This window comes from Pteropus alecto, unplaced genomic scaffold (assembly GCF_000325575.1).
Source record: "Pteropus alecto unplaced genomic scaffold, ASM32557v1 scaffold131, whole genome shotgun sequence".
NCBI classification, from domain to species: domain Eukaryota; kingdom Metazoa; phylum Chordata; class Mammalia; order Chiroptera; family Pteropodidae; genus Pteropus; species Pteropus alecto.
The window spans coordinates 14,322,256-14,338,177 of NW_006434709.1; the positions used below are offsets into that span (position 1 = coordinate 14,322,256).

Sequence of the window (15,922 nt, forward strand, 5' to 3'; positions counted from 1 at the left end):
TCCGGGAGATGGCGGCCGCTCCCTGCCGCCACCCGTGCGGCTCTTTGGCGGGTGGGCAGCGGTTTGACCCTCACTGGAGCAGGAGGAAGAGAGTGTGAGTGGGACGGGTGCTGGGCTTTAGATGGGAAAATTCCAAGTAGCGACATGTGAGAAGTGGTGGTGTTCTCGACTTATTTACCCTCTCGCTGCTTTTCTTTTTACTTTTCTCTGCATATAGCATCTGGACACTTTATCTCTCCGGGTTGAAGCTTCTCTCCGCCTCTTCTGCTGTGAGCAGTGATTATCTCAGTACTCTTAGCAGCTACGGACTAACGGAGGACAGTTTGCTTAGTCTCTGCAGCCCTGGACTCAGGGATGCTCGAGCTGAGGAAACCTGTCACAGTATAAGTACTGTAATTATCTGAGGTTGTCATGGACGGAGCTTCTCCTCGTGGGGAGGGCAACTAGCTAGACATCACACCCCCTATATTTTTACCGCACGTGGGGTTCCACCATCCCAGAGTTGAGGTGTTAGCTTTTCAGAGAAGCTAAGTTTCCTTATGAGAGATTCAGGGCTAGGTGAACGTGAGTTTATGATCACGTAAGGTTAAGACAAGTCTGAGGGGTTTCAAGATAAGAAAAAGTTTTGGATTCTCCTCTCCCTCTTTTAAAACAAATGTCATTGTTTTAATTTCTTACATAACGGGTTTATACAGTGTTAGCCACAGAGCACCTATCACTGTCTTTCTGGAGGTGAGAAAAGCTAAATGTTCTTGCTAGATCTGCTAAGGGACCGTCTGCACCCCCAACCCACAAATTTGAACCAAATCAAACATTCTTTTTTTTTAAACATAAGGAATCCACAGTTAAGAAAATTACTTTGTTCCGGAATTGAAGTGTTCATTAATTTATTTTGCACCTATTATTAATGCTTACTTTATATGTGCTATCACTGGGATAGGTAAAATGACAGATAAATGTGTCTCTATCCTCTGTCTCTCATGGTATAGCAAGAGAGATAACACAAACAAATAACTGCAACCTATTGTAATAATAACTTCTTTTTAGCATTTACTTTGTGCTGTCCACTAGTCCAAGTACTTCATGTGTATTATGAGGCAGGTATTATAAATTATACAGTAGAAGAATGTTAGAGTGGAGATACAAATAAGTGAGGAGTTCTAGAGTTTACAGGAAAAGCTTCCCAGGAGAGGTGTTCATCATTAGAACTGGGGTTTTAAGGATACATAGGTGTTCATCAGGCAGGTAGGGAAGTACATTTCAAGTGTAATTTTTGTAGACCATAAAAGCTTTTTGGTATAGTCCGAGGGCAGAGATTGGTGCTATAGTGGAACAGAGGCGGTTAGTTCAGGGCAGGTTGCATATGCCCTGCAGAAGTGTTTAAGTTTTATACAATGAGTCAAATTTCTTGAGGGTATAGACTTTTTGCATTGGAATCATCTGAGGCAAACCCTTTTTCTCAAGTATACAAAGATTAATTCCAAATAGATTAAATATTTACGTGAACAACAATAACAAAAGAAAACAATAGGAAAAAAGTTAGGGAAAATAATTGAACAATCCTGGTCAATAAGATAGGAAATCCTCAAGTCATGAAGGAAAAAAGACAGTAGTACCCCTTTATCCTCAGTTACCCTTTCTGAGGTTTCACCAGTGGTCACCTACAGTCTGAAAATATTAAATGGAAAATTTCAGAAATAATTTATAAGTTTTCAATTGCATGCCCTTCTGAGTAGTGTGATGAAATCACATTCCATTCCACTTCGTCCTGCCCAGGACGTGAATCATCCTTTTGTCCAGTGTATCCATGCTGTGAGTACAATACAGTAAGAGAAATCACACTCTCAAAACTTTTATTACATTGTAGTGTTATAATTATTCTATTTACTATTAATATTAGTGGCTTACTTTATAAGTTAAACTTTACCATAAGTATGTATATATAGGGAAGAACTGTATATATAGAGTTCAGTACTATCCATGGTTTCAAAGAATCCACTGGGAGTCTTGGGATGGATACCCCATGGACTACTATATTTGACTAAATAAAAATGAAAAATATTTGTACAGCTCTGGTTTAGTCTCTGAGACTGTAGTAATGAAATCTGCTTCAGTAGAGCTTATGTTCAAGTAAGGAAGGGTATTTAACATGTGAATAACAAATAAGATCATTTCTGGTAGTGGTAAATATTGCTTAGAAACTAGAGTTATGTGAAAGAGAATACCTCTGAGATGCACTGCTCAGGTCAGAGTAGAATTCTGTGAGCTGACACTTGAACCGCGACTTTAAATGATGAGGAAGAAGCCACAAAGAAATTTCCAGGCACAGGCCCTGAGGCAAGGATGAACTTTTTGAATTTCTTTTTTGAGTGGTTGGTTTTTTTCTGTTTTCCTTTTTTTATTTTATTTTTTTTTTATGGTTTGCTGTTGCTCATTTTTAATGGATGCAGTGTCTTCATGGATTTCTTTGAGGATAGCACTTAATAAATTTTAAACATTTGTCTTCTGTTCATAGAAAGAAATAGCTGTGCTACCTTCAGGTCCGTTGTTTATTTTCATCCTTTTCTTTTGGCTTTTGCTCTTCCTCAACTTGAGCTTCTATTAAGGGAGCACGGTGTCGATTGTTGGGCCTAACTTTAGGGTCAATGGATGAAATGTAGGAAAAGAGCCGCCTCTTCTTCCTTTCTCTCCCAAATAAAAGTGGGCTTTGTTATGGAGCATGAAGATGCTCTGATGCTTTCAGGGTAGACTATTAATTAAAAAAAAAAAAACCAAACAGATGTGGTTTTAGCTAGAAACCAATATTGTTGCTGCTAGATTTTGTATATAATAAAGGAGAAGAGTAAAAAGTTGGGCTTGGCTATTTCATATATATACTTTAATCATACTGATTTTAGTCCTGTAGTCCCCTCCTTCTTTCTATTATTGCTGCCTCTAGGTTTGGTACTTCCCCAGGCTGTGCTGGCAGGAATGTCTTCTACATGGTTGCAGTTTTCTTGTGCATGTGTTCATGTTTGTTTGAGACTGTTGTTTTCTCTGCACTGGCTTAATCCTCAATATAATCTCACCCTTCTCTCTTCCAGAATGAATGAATGTATGTCAGTGGGATTTTGGTAGGAAGCGGAGGAAAATCCATATGTTTAGTTTGTCTTACACAGAGTAGGTAATTCATAAGTACTTGTGGAGCAAATCAATTAATGCTGTTGAGAAAATTGGGCAGAGCATACTTTTATTAAAAAAAATTATGGCTCTAGAATATGGGTAATTAAATGAATCTTTTCTCTTTTACTGTTATTTATTCTTTTAATTTTATCCTATTTTAGGAAAGAATTTCATTTGGGTTAAAACTTATCAGTGGATTCCTAAAAGGTGACAAGAGTTGATTAGGGAAAAGGAACTATTATTTTCTTTTCTCTCATCTGAAGTTTCAGATGCCCACTACATAAACAAACAAAACAAAACAAAAAAACTTATCAGCGGAGGTACAATATGAGAAAGCTGTCATCTTTCACATTTTCAAAAAAAATGAAAGGCCTTAATTCCTTTTTTTTCCCCCCAGTGCTTAGCACAGTGCCTGGCATGTTATAAGTAATCAATAAATGATATTTTGTTAGTTTAACTTAAATTTATTTTGGTCATTTTCATCATCTAAGAAAATGGGGATTAATATATGTAAAGTACTTGAAATAGGTTTTGACATATATAGTAAGAGCTATGTAAGTGTTAACTATTATTATCTGATCCATGAACAACTGTTTTTCTCCTTGAAACTTTCTCTGATCCTACTAGTTTAATAATTTGCCTATCTATATTCTGCTTATATTTTATGTCATAGCCTTTCTGTTAAGCAACACTTGATTTGCTTGCTTGTGTGTCTCTCCACCAAATGTGGTTCTTTATTGCTGGGACTGTTCTTTTTTATCTTGGTAGTTTTGGTGAGTAGTCGTTGCTTGCTACATGTCATTAGTCCTCATTTTTGCTGGGTCTCAATGGATGAAGAGGATGGTGTGACTGGAACAAGGGATGGGGGTGCATTAAAATGTGACAAATAAGCCGACACCAGATTGTAAGTAGTTGAATACCAGACTGAAGAATTTGAACTTTATATTGTATGCTGTGGAAGGAATTTTTGATTACTGACCAAATTAGTTCTGTATTTTAGAAAGTTCAGGAGAATGTACTGGAAAGAAGAAGAGCGATTAGAGGCAAGGAAATGTAATATAAAGTCTGGCTCTTGCTATATTATAAGGTTCTTATTTTAGTTGAAAAATCTTCTAGCTCACACTTGAAGGATAGGTAGATCTTACCTTCATGTAACATTTTAAGCCATACAACAAATAGGCTTCAGGGCTTCTCTGATAACTTTAACTTATTAAAAAATGTTATATAAAGTTTTTAGTAAAATAATGGGTAAAATTTAATATAAACAAGGTGCACAATTACATTTTGTACATATCATGAAAATTCATCTTCTCCAAAAGCTTTTAAATTAATGAGTATCTTAAATCTGTTGTTTTCTGTTCTAATCATCATTCAACATTTAATGTGTATCATATGCAAGGATGTAATATGGGAAAAAAATTTTCTAGTTGGGAAAAGAAGTGAATTCTGTTTTTTGTATACTAAATTTCAGGTGTTTGTGTACATGCTTTACGTATAAGACAGAGTTCTAAAGAGTTTGAGAAAGTAGGCTAGAGATTGGAAGTTTGCCAACTAGTAATGGTAAATGAAGGGTAGGATTTGATGAGTTTGTGTATCTGATAAATAAGCAGTCTAAGATGTAAATATAATACAATGAAATGTTCTGCTCTTCTGGCATTAATGTCATGAGCTGCTTGGTTACTAGTGTTTGATGCATCAGAGTTGTAAAGAAGGATGAAAACTGAGATCTTGGGTTGAACCAGGGAAGAGGTCATTGGAGATTTGAGATTAGGTGGAGTATAGCAGAGTAAAATTAGATTGGAGGGGGATTAAGATGAGTTGATAAGGAAGTAGAATACTGTAGTTAAAAAATTCTATGAGGGATAGGAAAGCAGGAAGAAGAAATAAATTGTAGGATTAAGTGGTGGTTTTTCCAGTTGTAGAATGTGTGTATGTATGCTGGCAAACCACTTATAATGGAAAATGAACCTTAAGAAGAATGAAAAAGCCCTGAAACTCAAAAAAGCTAATTTTCATCATATAAATTTCATGTATAGAATAATTTTAGTAGTTGTCTCTGGAAGAGTTAAAATTCTTTGATTAAAAAAATCATTCCACTATTCTTTGAATTTTTAATGTATGCTTAGAGTGTTTAAGGCTTTAGAAATGCGTAATAATAGATTGTCAAAAACTGTATAAATTAATAGAAAATATAGTTTAAAATATTTTTGCTGATAAAATATAGGTATGATTGGAATATTTTATATGTAGATTTTTAACATGATGTGATGAGAGGGAATGTTAAGCACATTTATCATTTAACTGACTTAGAATCAGGAAAAAAAATCAGGGATGGTAAATTATAGGAGTATGATGCTTACATTGAAACTTGGAACTGCTCCAAAGTTATAATTTAAAAATGATATGTATCTATGGAAGAGGGAACTCCAATATAATGGAACAAAATGTTGACTGTAAAATGTTTGAAAAATATCTAATAAACCAAATACTGTACATATGATTGTAATCATTAGGAATGTCAGAAATACTGGACCCATGGTACTCTGAATATACAATATAAAATACTATTAGAGAACATTTATTGGGTATTATATCAGCTACTGTGTAATGCTTTACATATATTAAAATCAAATGACACTTTCAAAATGTAAAATAATACATATTTCAGACACTTCATTAGTAGAAAATGAAAAGATATATATTTTTCCTATTTAAGGTGACATGCATATCTATAGACAGTGGTCAACTTTTCAAATCAGTCTTAAAGGAATGGGTCATATTCATGCTTTCAAATATTCTGAATTAACATCACAACCACCTTTGTTTCCCTAAATGATCAACTTTTTGTGTACGGAGGTGGTATCAATAAAATGGTGTTTGTTTATAGTTCTTGATAGATTGAAGAGTGAATGTGTTGTTTGGAAGTGGGAAAAGGGAATATAATAGTGGCCTGGAGTAGGAGTAGAAAGACTTATTTTTAAAAATCTACTCCATCAGAAATTTGTATTACAAGTTTCTTTCCTCAGTGTAGGGTTTACACTCATACTTTTCTTGAATTCTTCAAACTTAACACCTATTTGTACTCTGAGGAATGAGAATCTGAGTTTTATGTGATTAGGACAGAGAAAATGTTTTTAAAGTGAGTTCCAAGGGCTGAAAAAGAGAGACTTACGGTTTTGCTAACAAAAATAAGTTATGCTCTAGATAGTACCTTTGTTATGATTTTTGCTGATTTGGAGGCTCCAAACCATAGCTTCTAATTCAGCACTGTTTAATTTTTCCATTATAGGCATGTTTCTCCCCATCTCAGTGAAAATGAATATCCCTGTCCCTGGGCTCTTTGGAATGAGGCCTCCCTATAAATGTTGATGGTATCCCACGTATATATTCATATAGTTTGTCTGACTTCCGACTGAAAGCTAGAAAGACATATAAAGTGGAGATCACAAAGTAATCCCTCCCCCTTGATATTTTGTTAACACAGTTATATGTTAAATAGTAGAGTGACAAACTCCTTTGGACCTAGGTTTGTAAAATAAAAGCACAGATCTGTGGATTCACATGTGTGATGATTGTGAATTATAGCATGTAAATCTTGGATAAGCTTATTTGTGGGAATCTATATACATCTATCAAAATTAACTCTAACATCTTTATGTAACAAGTTATATACTATGTACTATTTCATTATACAAAATATTAATCTTGCTTACCTCCCGAAGATGTAGGGTAGTGAAGATAGTTAAGTTCAGGTGGATTTTTAAATATATTGTGCTTAATATCTTGTGCTTAAGAGTCAGAGAAACCTGGCTTTATGCTACTTATTAGATGTGTAACTGTGTACAAGTTACTATGGAAACAGGCTCAGAGGCGTTATCCAGGAAATGCTTCCATATGTCAAGTGCCTGGCACATTCTTATGAGATACTCATTAATGAATGTTTATACCTTTCCTGTTGTACAGGATAAGTGAAATGCTTTCTGGAAAACTAATATTGAAAATGTTGGAAGATGTTCAAAGAGCTGTATAGCTGAGTAAATTACCAAATAAGGTGTCAATAAATAGAAAAACATGAAAAGGAGTACTGTTCCTACTATGTAGGACAGCTTTATTTTATTCTGTTATTAGCTGTGCTTTGGTTTGAGGAATTTTTATTAAGTTTCATATTAGATTTAATATACTGAAATTCTTTTCATGTTGAAAGATTTTTAGAGAGACTATCCTGTTGAGAAAGGAATCACCTATAATCAAATAATCTGATTAGTTTGAATCAAGGCTAATTCTACATGAATTAATAACGTACATGTATATTTCCTACTTGAGCATTGTCAACACTATTATTCAACGGATACCTTTGTTTAGGTGACGAGATAGAAGCAGAAAAAAAAGCTGTGTACAAAATAATCAGGTAATGCCACTTTTAAAAATTACAATTCTAAAAGCCATTTCAAACACTAAACTTTCATTATATATGTTTGTTAATTTGTATTAGAAAGCCCATTTTTTAAAAAAAATTTTAGTATAAGGTTAACAAAGTAAATAACAGGCTACATTCAGTGGATGTGATTTGTATTATGTCATTTTTGCTTTTTTAGCTGAATGAGTTTCTTCCATGAGTAAAATGCATTTATTCAGAAGAGAGGTATAGAACATTATAATTCCAAGGACATTTTTATATTAAAAATGCTATTTTGGGTGCTTAAATTGGAAAGGGTTTCATTTATTATCAACAGGAAATTCATAATCAAGGATGAAATCTTATCTAAATTACTGTGTATTTCTAATTATTATTTGAAGCTTGTATATTTTAAACCATGGTTACAGAATTACTGTATAGGAATGTACTGAAGGTAAAACCTTATTTACTGGACTTTTATTTTCATTCTCTACAACTTCAAAATAGTACTGTGATCTGAAACAACAGAATTATTTTTACTGTGTTAAAAACAAGCTTGAACTGCATCCTTCATTGTATTTTTCTAAAGAATTCACTTCTCATGAGTAAATGTTCAATATCATATAATTAGGAAATCATAATATTAAAACTTGAATTTTTTCTTTAACTATACCTTAATATTTTGAATGTTTTAGGATACTTGCAATTAAACTATAAATTCTGATATCTTGACTATAACATTAAAAATAAATAAGATCTTCAAGTAAGCACGTTTCCAAATCATACTGCCATTGTGCAAAAACTGTTTTCTAAAGACTAAAAGTTGTGCTTATTTGGAAAAGTCAATGATTAAGTCTTTATAAGCAATTGAGGTTCTGTTTTCCTTCTAAACGTTCCTTTACTAATTTTTCCAAAGAGAAAAGATGCTCATCTGCATCTTCCGGCACAAGGTTCCTAATAGAATTTGCGAGTTCAAAAAGATACTCTGTATTTCTTCCACTTGGACCAGATGCATTAAAAATTTGTTCAGCAATGTCTTCCAGAGGTGCAGGACCAAGATAATTAGGATTATCACATGTTCCAATATAAAGCAACACACTAAATGGTTTTGTTGTGGGATCTTTTGGATAAAAAATGACTGTTGTGGTCCTGTAGCCTCCTTTCTCTCTGAAGTCAAGGTATGCTTTTACTTCCTCCTCCTTTCCTACTGGCAATCTGTAAGCAACACCCCATACACAACCCTGTTGAAAAATGAAAAGAATATATTATTTAGTATTTACAAGGCTAAAATAGGTGAGGAGATATTGTAATCTAAGAAAATATCTTGTATAATCTTAGAAATCAATAGTTTTCTTCAGTTAGTACACTGAAGAGGTACAAATAAATAAAGGAAATCAGCATTTTAAATTCTTCAATCTGAATAATTTTCTTGCACACCAGGATATTTATCTTGTTTAAATTTTTGAAAGTATATCTTTTATCTAATGAAACTGAAGTGAAAAAATATCAGGTCTTTATTTGGGCATTAAAAATATAGTTCTAAAGCTTTAAATCCATAAACATTTCACCGATGGTATAGGGCAGTAGTTTCCATACTGCTTCATAGTGTTGTAATCACTCGAGCCTACCTCAGATGCTGGCTGGATATGAATGTTGGGGTACTAGCTGGGAGAGTTTTGACACCCCAACTCCCTTCAGCTAGGAGCTGAACATCACTTATCTTTTTACATATTAGGTGTTCCTTTTACAGAGTGTTCTGTATTTTAAAGCTCTGTAGTAATCAATTTTACTTAAGGCTATAGCAGTTTCATTTTTTGTTCATTTCTTCACTGCTTAAACAAACTTTCAAATATCCTTTGTAAAATTACTCCATCCAGAATACTACATGCAACCTCTTTTGTCAAGAGAGCCCATGAACAAAGTGTCATTAAAAAAATGTACTATAGCTGCAAAGTTTTTTTTTAGTATTAATAAAATATCTGTGATATAAGCAAGATTTAAATTTTATAGTACAGATTTTCTAGTTTCTTGACAATCTTTATTAACTTTAATTATTAAACTTTAGGTTGCTAAGCATCTTCTTGAATAAATTAACATTCTATAGAAACAAAGTGCCATTTATTAACTTTAAGGGTTATAGTTACCTTTGAAGCCATTTTTATAGATGCTATTCCTAATGTAAATTATGAAAGCATTTCATAATTCTAACATTATTCATCTGCTGTTGCTCACTGAAGATTTTTGTATATCGAAATCCTTTCCAAAGTTAAATCTTTAACTTCATAATATAAAACTGAATTTAAATCTCGATAAAATGATTGAAAATATTTAAGAAACAGAGGAATATTGGGTAAATAAGTTTTCTAGTGCTCCAACCTCTTTAAAAACCTGTTGCGCTATTGATAAATTTAGGCAATAAAGAAAGTGATAATTCCTAACTAAGATTTTTGCTGGAAATATAAGACTCCTAGCAAATATGAGGCGAGCTTTAAGGGTTCCATTTTAATTTTAGTGGTAGTTAGACTGGCTTCATAAATGTCAAAGGAAGCACAAAATTCTATCAACAAACTCATTAAGGAAAAAAAAAGACTACATGCCATTTGGTTTTCTTTTGTTATCTACCTTGCATTCTGCATTCCAGCCTTTTCCAACAGATGAAAAGAAACAACAAACAGAGTAATTCTAGACCTAGTGTAGTTCAAATGGTCTGTAATAACTGTTAATACAATTTCATTAATTATTAAAACTGAGAAACATCTCAAAAGCTTATATGATTAAAGACTATATGAGAAAAGTAATTATACCATACCCCAGAATCTTCAACAAGAGTCACAACTCTTCCAGGCTGTTTTAAAAAAAGTGGGAAAAAAAAAAAAAAAAAAGTTTTTTTCTGAAGTTATTTAATCAACTAACCAAGCATCAGCAACTTATTGACATGGAATATTTTAACTTTACTTGCTCAAACAGTTTTTTTAAAAAGCATTTCTGTTTTTTTCATAAATTTTAAGATGAATTAAGTGAGAGAATCTACTTTATCCAAACTATCTTGGCCTTTCTAAGCCATTCCCTTCAATTTGTACATACTAGGTATATATTATGTTGACTTAAAATGGTTATATTAAAAGACACACCTGTGACTAAGACTCATCTAAAATGGAAGGCAAATGGAAGAAACAGTTACACATAAAACTTCTGGTCATTTTTTCCCTTTAGGAAAAGAAAAGATTGCTATAAGTTCTATTAAGGCACAAAACATGGCATTCCAGGGTGCTTTCCTATGGGGAAGTGGTTCTCGAACTTTCGTATAGATCAAAATTACTTGGAGGGCGTGATAAACACACATTGCTATGTCACACTCTCAGAGTTTGATTCTGAGAATTTGCTTTTTTTTTTTTTTTTTTAAATATAATTCCTACCTGGTGCCAAAGGTTATGTATCTACTATCATGTTAATAACATCATTAGTGAGAATGCTGAGTTGTAAACCACAGTTTTACTTACTTGATGCCCATTGGCAAATATTGAGCCTAAATCATTCATATATTTGTGTCATCCTTGTTGCTATTTCCTTCTAGTCTTTGTCTACTTGTATAGATAATTAGTAATCATGGAATATATGGGATTTTGTTTCATATTTATTTTCTTGTTAGTCTTCTCATATATTTTAATAGTTGTGTGATATTCTGTCATCAATGAACTATAATTTAAATTTTCCTGTGCTATTTCATTGGACATTTAGATTTGACTTGTTTTGTATTTAAAATAATGCTACAATGAGGAAACCTATATTGCTATAGGTCATGTAGGTATTTCTCTATTATTTTTGATTTCAAAATTAATTAGGAGCTATTTATTGAATACCTACTCTGTGTTGTAGAGAACACAAAACTTTAATTCTTACTTCCAAGAGCTTACATTGTAATTCTGGAATAGGAACTTAACATGTGAAATTTAGGTAGAGAATACTTAAGTGCTAAGATGTATGGTATTTATTAAGTACAGTAAGAATTCCAAGTCTTGAGTGGTCAGAAAGGAAGACAAAATTCTGGTAAAAGGGTACTGTGACTCATGATTGAGAAGTGAGGGCCTAGAGACAGTATCATACCAAGCTAAATGTCTGACTTTAGCAGAGGGTCCCGCATGTACGGAAGATGATGCAAAAAGATAATGAGAAATAGGAGAGAGTTAGATTCGAAAAGTCAAAGAGCGGAATTGAAATTAGGAGACAGTGGAAAATAAGCTGTTAAAATTTGGGAGAAATAGGAAATAAGGAGCTACTCTAGCACTTGAGTCACAGGTGACTGGCATGATAAAAGAAGTGTTTGGGGAAGATCATGGTAGTAAATGAAGTTAAAGTGAGAAGGAGGTAGATTCTGAGTAAGAAATGTTAGTGGTCCAGGTGGCAAGTTCTGTACTGCACCTTTCCATGCCTCCCCTTACATTCAGCTAAGTCTTCAATTCTTGGTAGCTCTGTCTTCTGATTTATCTTCTGAATCTGGTTCCAATTTATCTCCGTTACTTTCTTTGGGATCTCACTGCCTGCTTCTAATTTTGCTTCCCTCCATTCTTTTCTCTATTTGGCCCTAGAACGACTTTTTGGTGCAAAAATTGGGCCACTCATTCCCGTGCTTTGAATTTTTCAGGGTTGTATTACACAGGATAAAATAAAATTCCTTAGCATGACTTAACTACAAACCTCATTTCTTACCCGTTTCCCTCAAGCTGTACTGAATTATCTATTACTTTTACAAACATTCATATCTTTGGATATACTGGTGCTTAGTGTGGCATGCCCTTTCTTCTTTCATATCCCTCTGATATCCTCTTGGCATTCTCCATAAAGGCTTGGCTGACTCCCCAGACAACTGTAGCAGCAGTAGAGAAGCAGCAGCAGCCCCTCCTAAACTCTCATTGTTCCTTTTATTCATTTCCTTTATAGCACTTATCAGGTATTGTTGTTTGCATACTATCTCCACTTATATGTAAGTGCCCAGTAGTAATTGTTGAAAGGAGGAGGAGCGGTAGTAAAGTCTTAGACTTATGGAAAACAACATTATATAGAGAGTCATTTTAAAAGAAAATAAATGGATCCCTGTGACTGCTTTATGGATGAAACAGACATGGACTATTGGTATTACTGATATATTTTCTAAAACTTAAGCTCTTTTGTTCCTAAAATACAAATATATTGTTATTGAAAAACAATATAAATGCACTTAAATGATTTTTTGGGGGGATTGAAACTGACGGTCTTTCAAGCTGAATGAAATTGGAAGATGTTGTGAAATATGAGTCATGATGGGAGCTTTTATTGAGTAATGAGTAATGTTTCTGATCTAGAAGTTAGGGATTTAGTAAATGTTCATGATTATTTCTTGTGTTAAAACATTTCCTCTTTTTGAAATTGTAATTTTTATTCTCTCTGATGTGAAATAATCTTCACATTTGAATAGATCCTTCATTTGGTGAGAAATTGCTAGTTATATATAAATGAGATACTTGATTAAATATATGAAGAAATTAGAGTTTAATGAAGCCAAAAAGAAAGCATAATTTAATGATGGTAGTAAGTTTGGTATTTTTCCCACAAATGTCAATTGCAGTATGTGGGAATAAGTCTAACATTTGTTTAATATCACATTTCATACATAATAATGACTCACTTGGAGCATATGTTGCTGTAAAAAACAGTCCTATGACATAGTGTCTATGTCATTCTTCTCATTTGCTGTAGGCTTTTGTATTTTTGTTTGTCAGTTAATATATAAGATTAGTGATCCATTACAATAAAAAATGTGAAGTAAAATAATAATGTTCTTTCTAGTTTTTTTTTTTTAACAACAGTATACTTAAAAAAATATTTAGTACTTAGACTTTAAGTTGCTCTGATGGATTCTTAAAATAAAAGTGGGTGTAAAACTATTAGCCAAGACAATTCCGCCCCCCCCAAACTTTCCTGTCCTATATTTTAATAAATTTAAGTAAAAAGATACTGGCTTTTAGAGCTCCCCTCTTTTTGTTGTATTAACTTGACAGTTTCTTTGAATGTGCTGTGTAAGAAACATACATTTTGGTTGAGACTAGAGCAGTAAAATATGCTATTGTGCTTTTGGACCAATACTAATCTTTTTAAAAAATGGTAATTAAGCTTATACAACGTTCATTGTATTTTAGAGACCATGTAATTAAAAATTTTGTCCTCTTCCAAAAGTTAGGTTAACTAAAACAAATGTTCAAGTTATCCCATTGTTAGTTACCCCAAACTAAGTTTTCCTTACAGATTAGTTGCTTTGCAGCCAATACAAGGCTAATTTCCATAAACAGTGAGCTCCTAATTCTCTGTACAAACATATTGAGATGAATGTCTTTGCATGACTGACTGAAGAATGAATCAAAGAACTTAACATTTCACATTTATAATGTAGAGGAGAACCATGGAGAAAGAAACATTAAAACAATGCTGGATATAATGATGTTACTCAAGTAACCAGGAACTCGTTTAACTTTGCTAGTAGTCGACAACCAAAGTGATCAAAGTAAGCTCCTTAATAACGTGAGGTAATTTTGGAAACTAGTTCTTCTGTGACCTTAGGTGTCATAAAATATAACCTTTGTAAAGATATAAAGAAACCCCAGAAATAACATATACGTTTGAGCTCAAACCAATGAAAGTCTGCCAGAATGCAGAAATGCCAACACATTTAATTTCTAAAAAGCGGTATTCCAGGTTGGTTTTAGTATTTCAACTCCGTGGTAACTCAAAGCTTGATTTTCCCGCCGTTTTTTTTTTTTTTTTTGAGGCGGGGGAGGAGGGGCAGAGGTTGCCCAGAGATGGGGCCCCCTGCCAGCGGGTCAGCCTTTTATGAGCTTGTGTGCTTGTGCCCATGCTGCTCGCCTCCTCAAGGAAATTAACCAACAGCATCTGAAGTGGCTTCAGAATGAGTGCCCTAGGTTTGGGAGAGGTGGGAGGCAGGTGGCCGAGCAAGATAAATAGATATAACAGCATCGTCCCTAACCCACATGGGAAGCGTTGGGATGTGGGTCCTGCGAAGATGGGTCAGCAGTTGGGGAGGAACGCTTCAGAGACAGTAAGTGTGGGGGACTGGCTAGCGGCTCACCTTGCCGGGGACCCCGCGGTGGTCTGTGCTGCCTTGCCAGAAGCGCCTGCTGTAGCCTGTGATGTATCCGACCAGCTTGTCCTGATAGGGGAAGTCTACCTTCCAGATCAGCGACCCGTAACCAAAAACCCACATCTTTTCCTTGCACCTCTGTCTCCACACGGCTGCGGTCAACCCCTCCGCTGTAGTCCCCGAGGTGAGGGCGGGGAGTGCTCCTTGCCGGAGGCAAGTTACCGGCTGCGCAGTAGCCTCAGTGCCTGGTTGGTTGCGCAAAGCACACTGGGACTTGCATTCGAGGTACGTGTGCTGACTTGGTCAACGTTATTTTTTTTTGTTTCCCTGTTTAGGGTATCAGGAAACATTGACGTTCTGAATGCTAAGCAATAGATTCTTCTGCAGCCTCTGTAAATTACCCTAACCTTCCTTTCGTGCGCGGACTACAATACCCACAATCCTTTTCTGGGGTTCGTGGCTCTGAGGTCGAGTTATCTCCCTTTTTCGAACCCGGGAGAGTGCGAGAAAAGAGGCTTGTAGTCCTGGCTTGCATGTGGTCTAGAAACCGAGAAGGGATATATGGGTACGGAAGTTGGCACGTGTAAAGACATTTTGTTACATTTTGAAAATCGGGGTTCTTGCCCATATTACAGAAGTCAAAGGAGCACAAGCTGGGAACATGACCCGTATTTGACTTTACGTACATTTAAAAAAATAACTTGCTTTTTTATCTTTCAAATAAAGGCAGAAAGTGTATGCTTGTGCAAGAGCTACTATTGCAACAAAATTTTCTTGCATATTTAAAGTTTACACGCAAATTTTACATGCAAAACGCAAAAGAAACTTATCGTCTTTAGTATTCTCAGCAGCTCACTCAGAAAAGAATGGGCAAAGATCTTGGCTCATTTACAGGCTTTGAAAGCTATCTGAGGAATCTCCAGAAATTTTTACACAGTTTGGGGTCTGTTCATTTTTCTGGGGAGAAATTTTATAGCTTTTATAAATTTTCCCATAGGTCAAGGATTCTAAAAAAAATGCTAAGATCTGCTGGTTAGACCTACTGTTCTAAAATATTGTTTAGGAAGCTCACTTAGACTATCAGGCCTGCATTTCTGTATGTGAAAACGAAAGACTTACTAAATGATTGTTCTTTTTTTGAGGATTTCTAACTATTCCACGGTCTTTAGCTTTATAAAAGAATGCAAAAACAGCCAGGTTCAAAGAATATTATTTGTGTTCTTAAGAAATCAGCA

The 15,922-nt window shown here is 34.4% G+C and overlaps 2 protein-coding genes across 5 annotated transcripts in view; one reads left to right on the top strand and one right to left on the bottom strand.

The window, feature by feature from the left end:
* The window catches only part of ASB3 (ankyrin repeat and SOCS box containing 3), an 86,309-nt gene that overhangs the window by 159 nt on the left and 70,228 nt on the right, over positions 1 to 15,922 (top strand). The window contains exon 1 of one of the 3 annotated variants that reach the window (XM_025045164.1): positions 74 to 94. The exons of 1 other annotated variant lie outside the window; for it this stretch is intronic. Coding sequence is in view for 1 of the 2 variants with exons in the window: in XM_025045165.1 (XP_024900933.1) it covers positions 15,221 to 15,252 (32 nt within the window). In the remaining variant the exon portion in view is untranslated. Of the gene's footprint in view, positions 1 to 73; positions 95 to 15,179; positions 15,253 to 15,922 lie in introns of those variants that run through there. One more of the 3 variants, XM_025045165.1, reaches the window with a different exon arrangement.
* Positions 5,713 to 14,925, bottom strand: CHAC2 (ChaC cation transport regulator homolog 2). 2 transcript variants are annotated; one of them, XM_006909601.3, is made up of 3 exons: positions 14,676 to 14,925; positions 10,368 to 10,403; positions 5,713 to 8,799 (listed from the first exon to the last, which is right to left on the bottom strand). In XM_006909601.3, the coding sequence occupies exons 1-3, from the start codon at positions 14,808 to 14,810 to the stop codon at positions 8,416 to 8,418; spliced, it is 555 nt and encodes a 184-aa protein (XP_006909663.1). In that variant the 5' UTR covers positions 14,811 to 14,925; the 3' UTR covers positions 5,713 to 8,415. The 2 variants fall into 2 exon arrangements, with proteins under 2 accessions (XP_006909663.1, XP_024900934.1); XM_025045166.1 differs by lacking the exon at positions 10,368 to 10,403.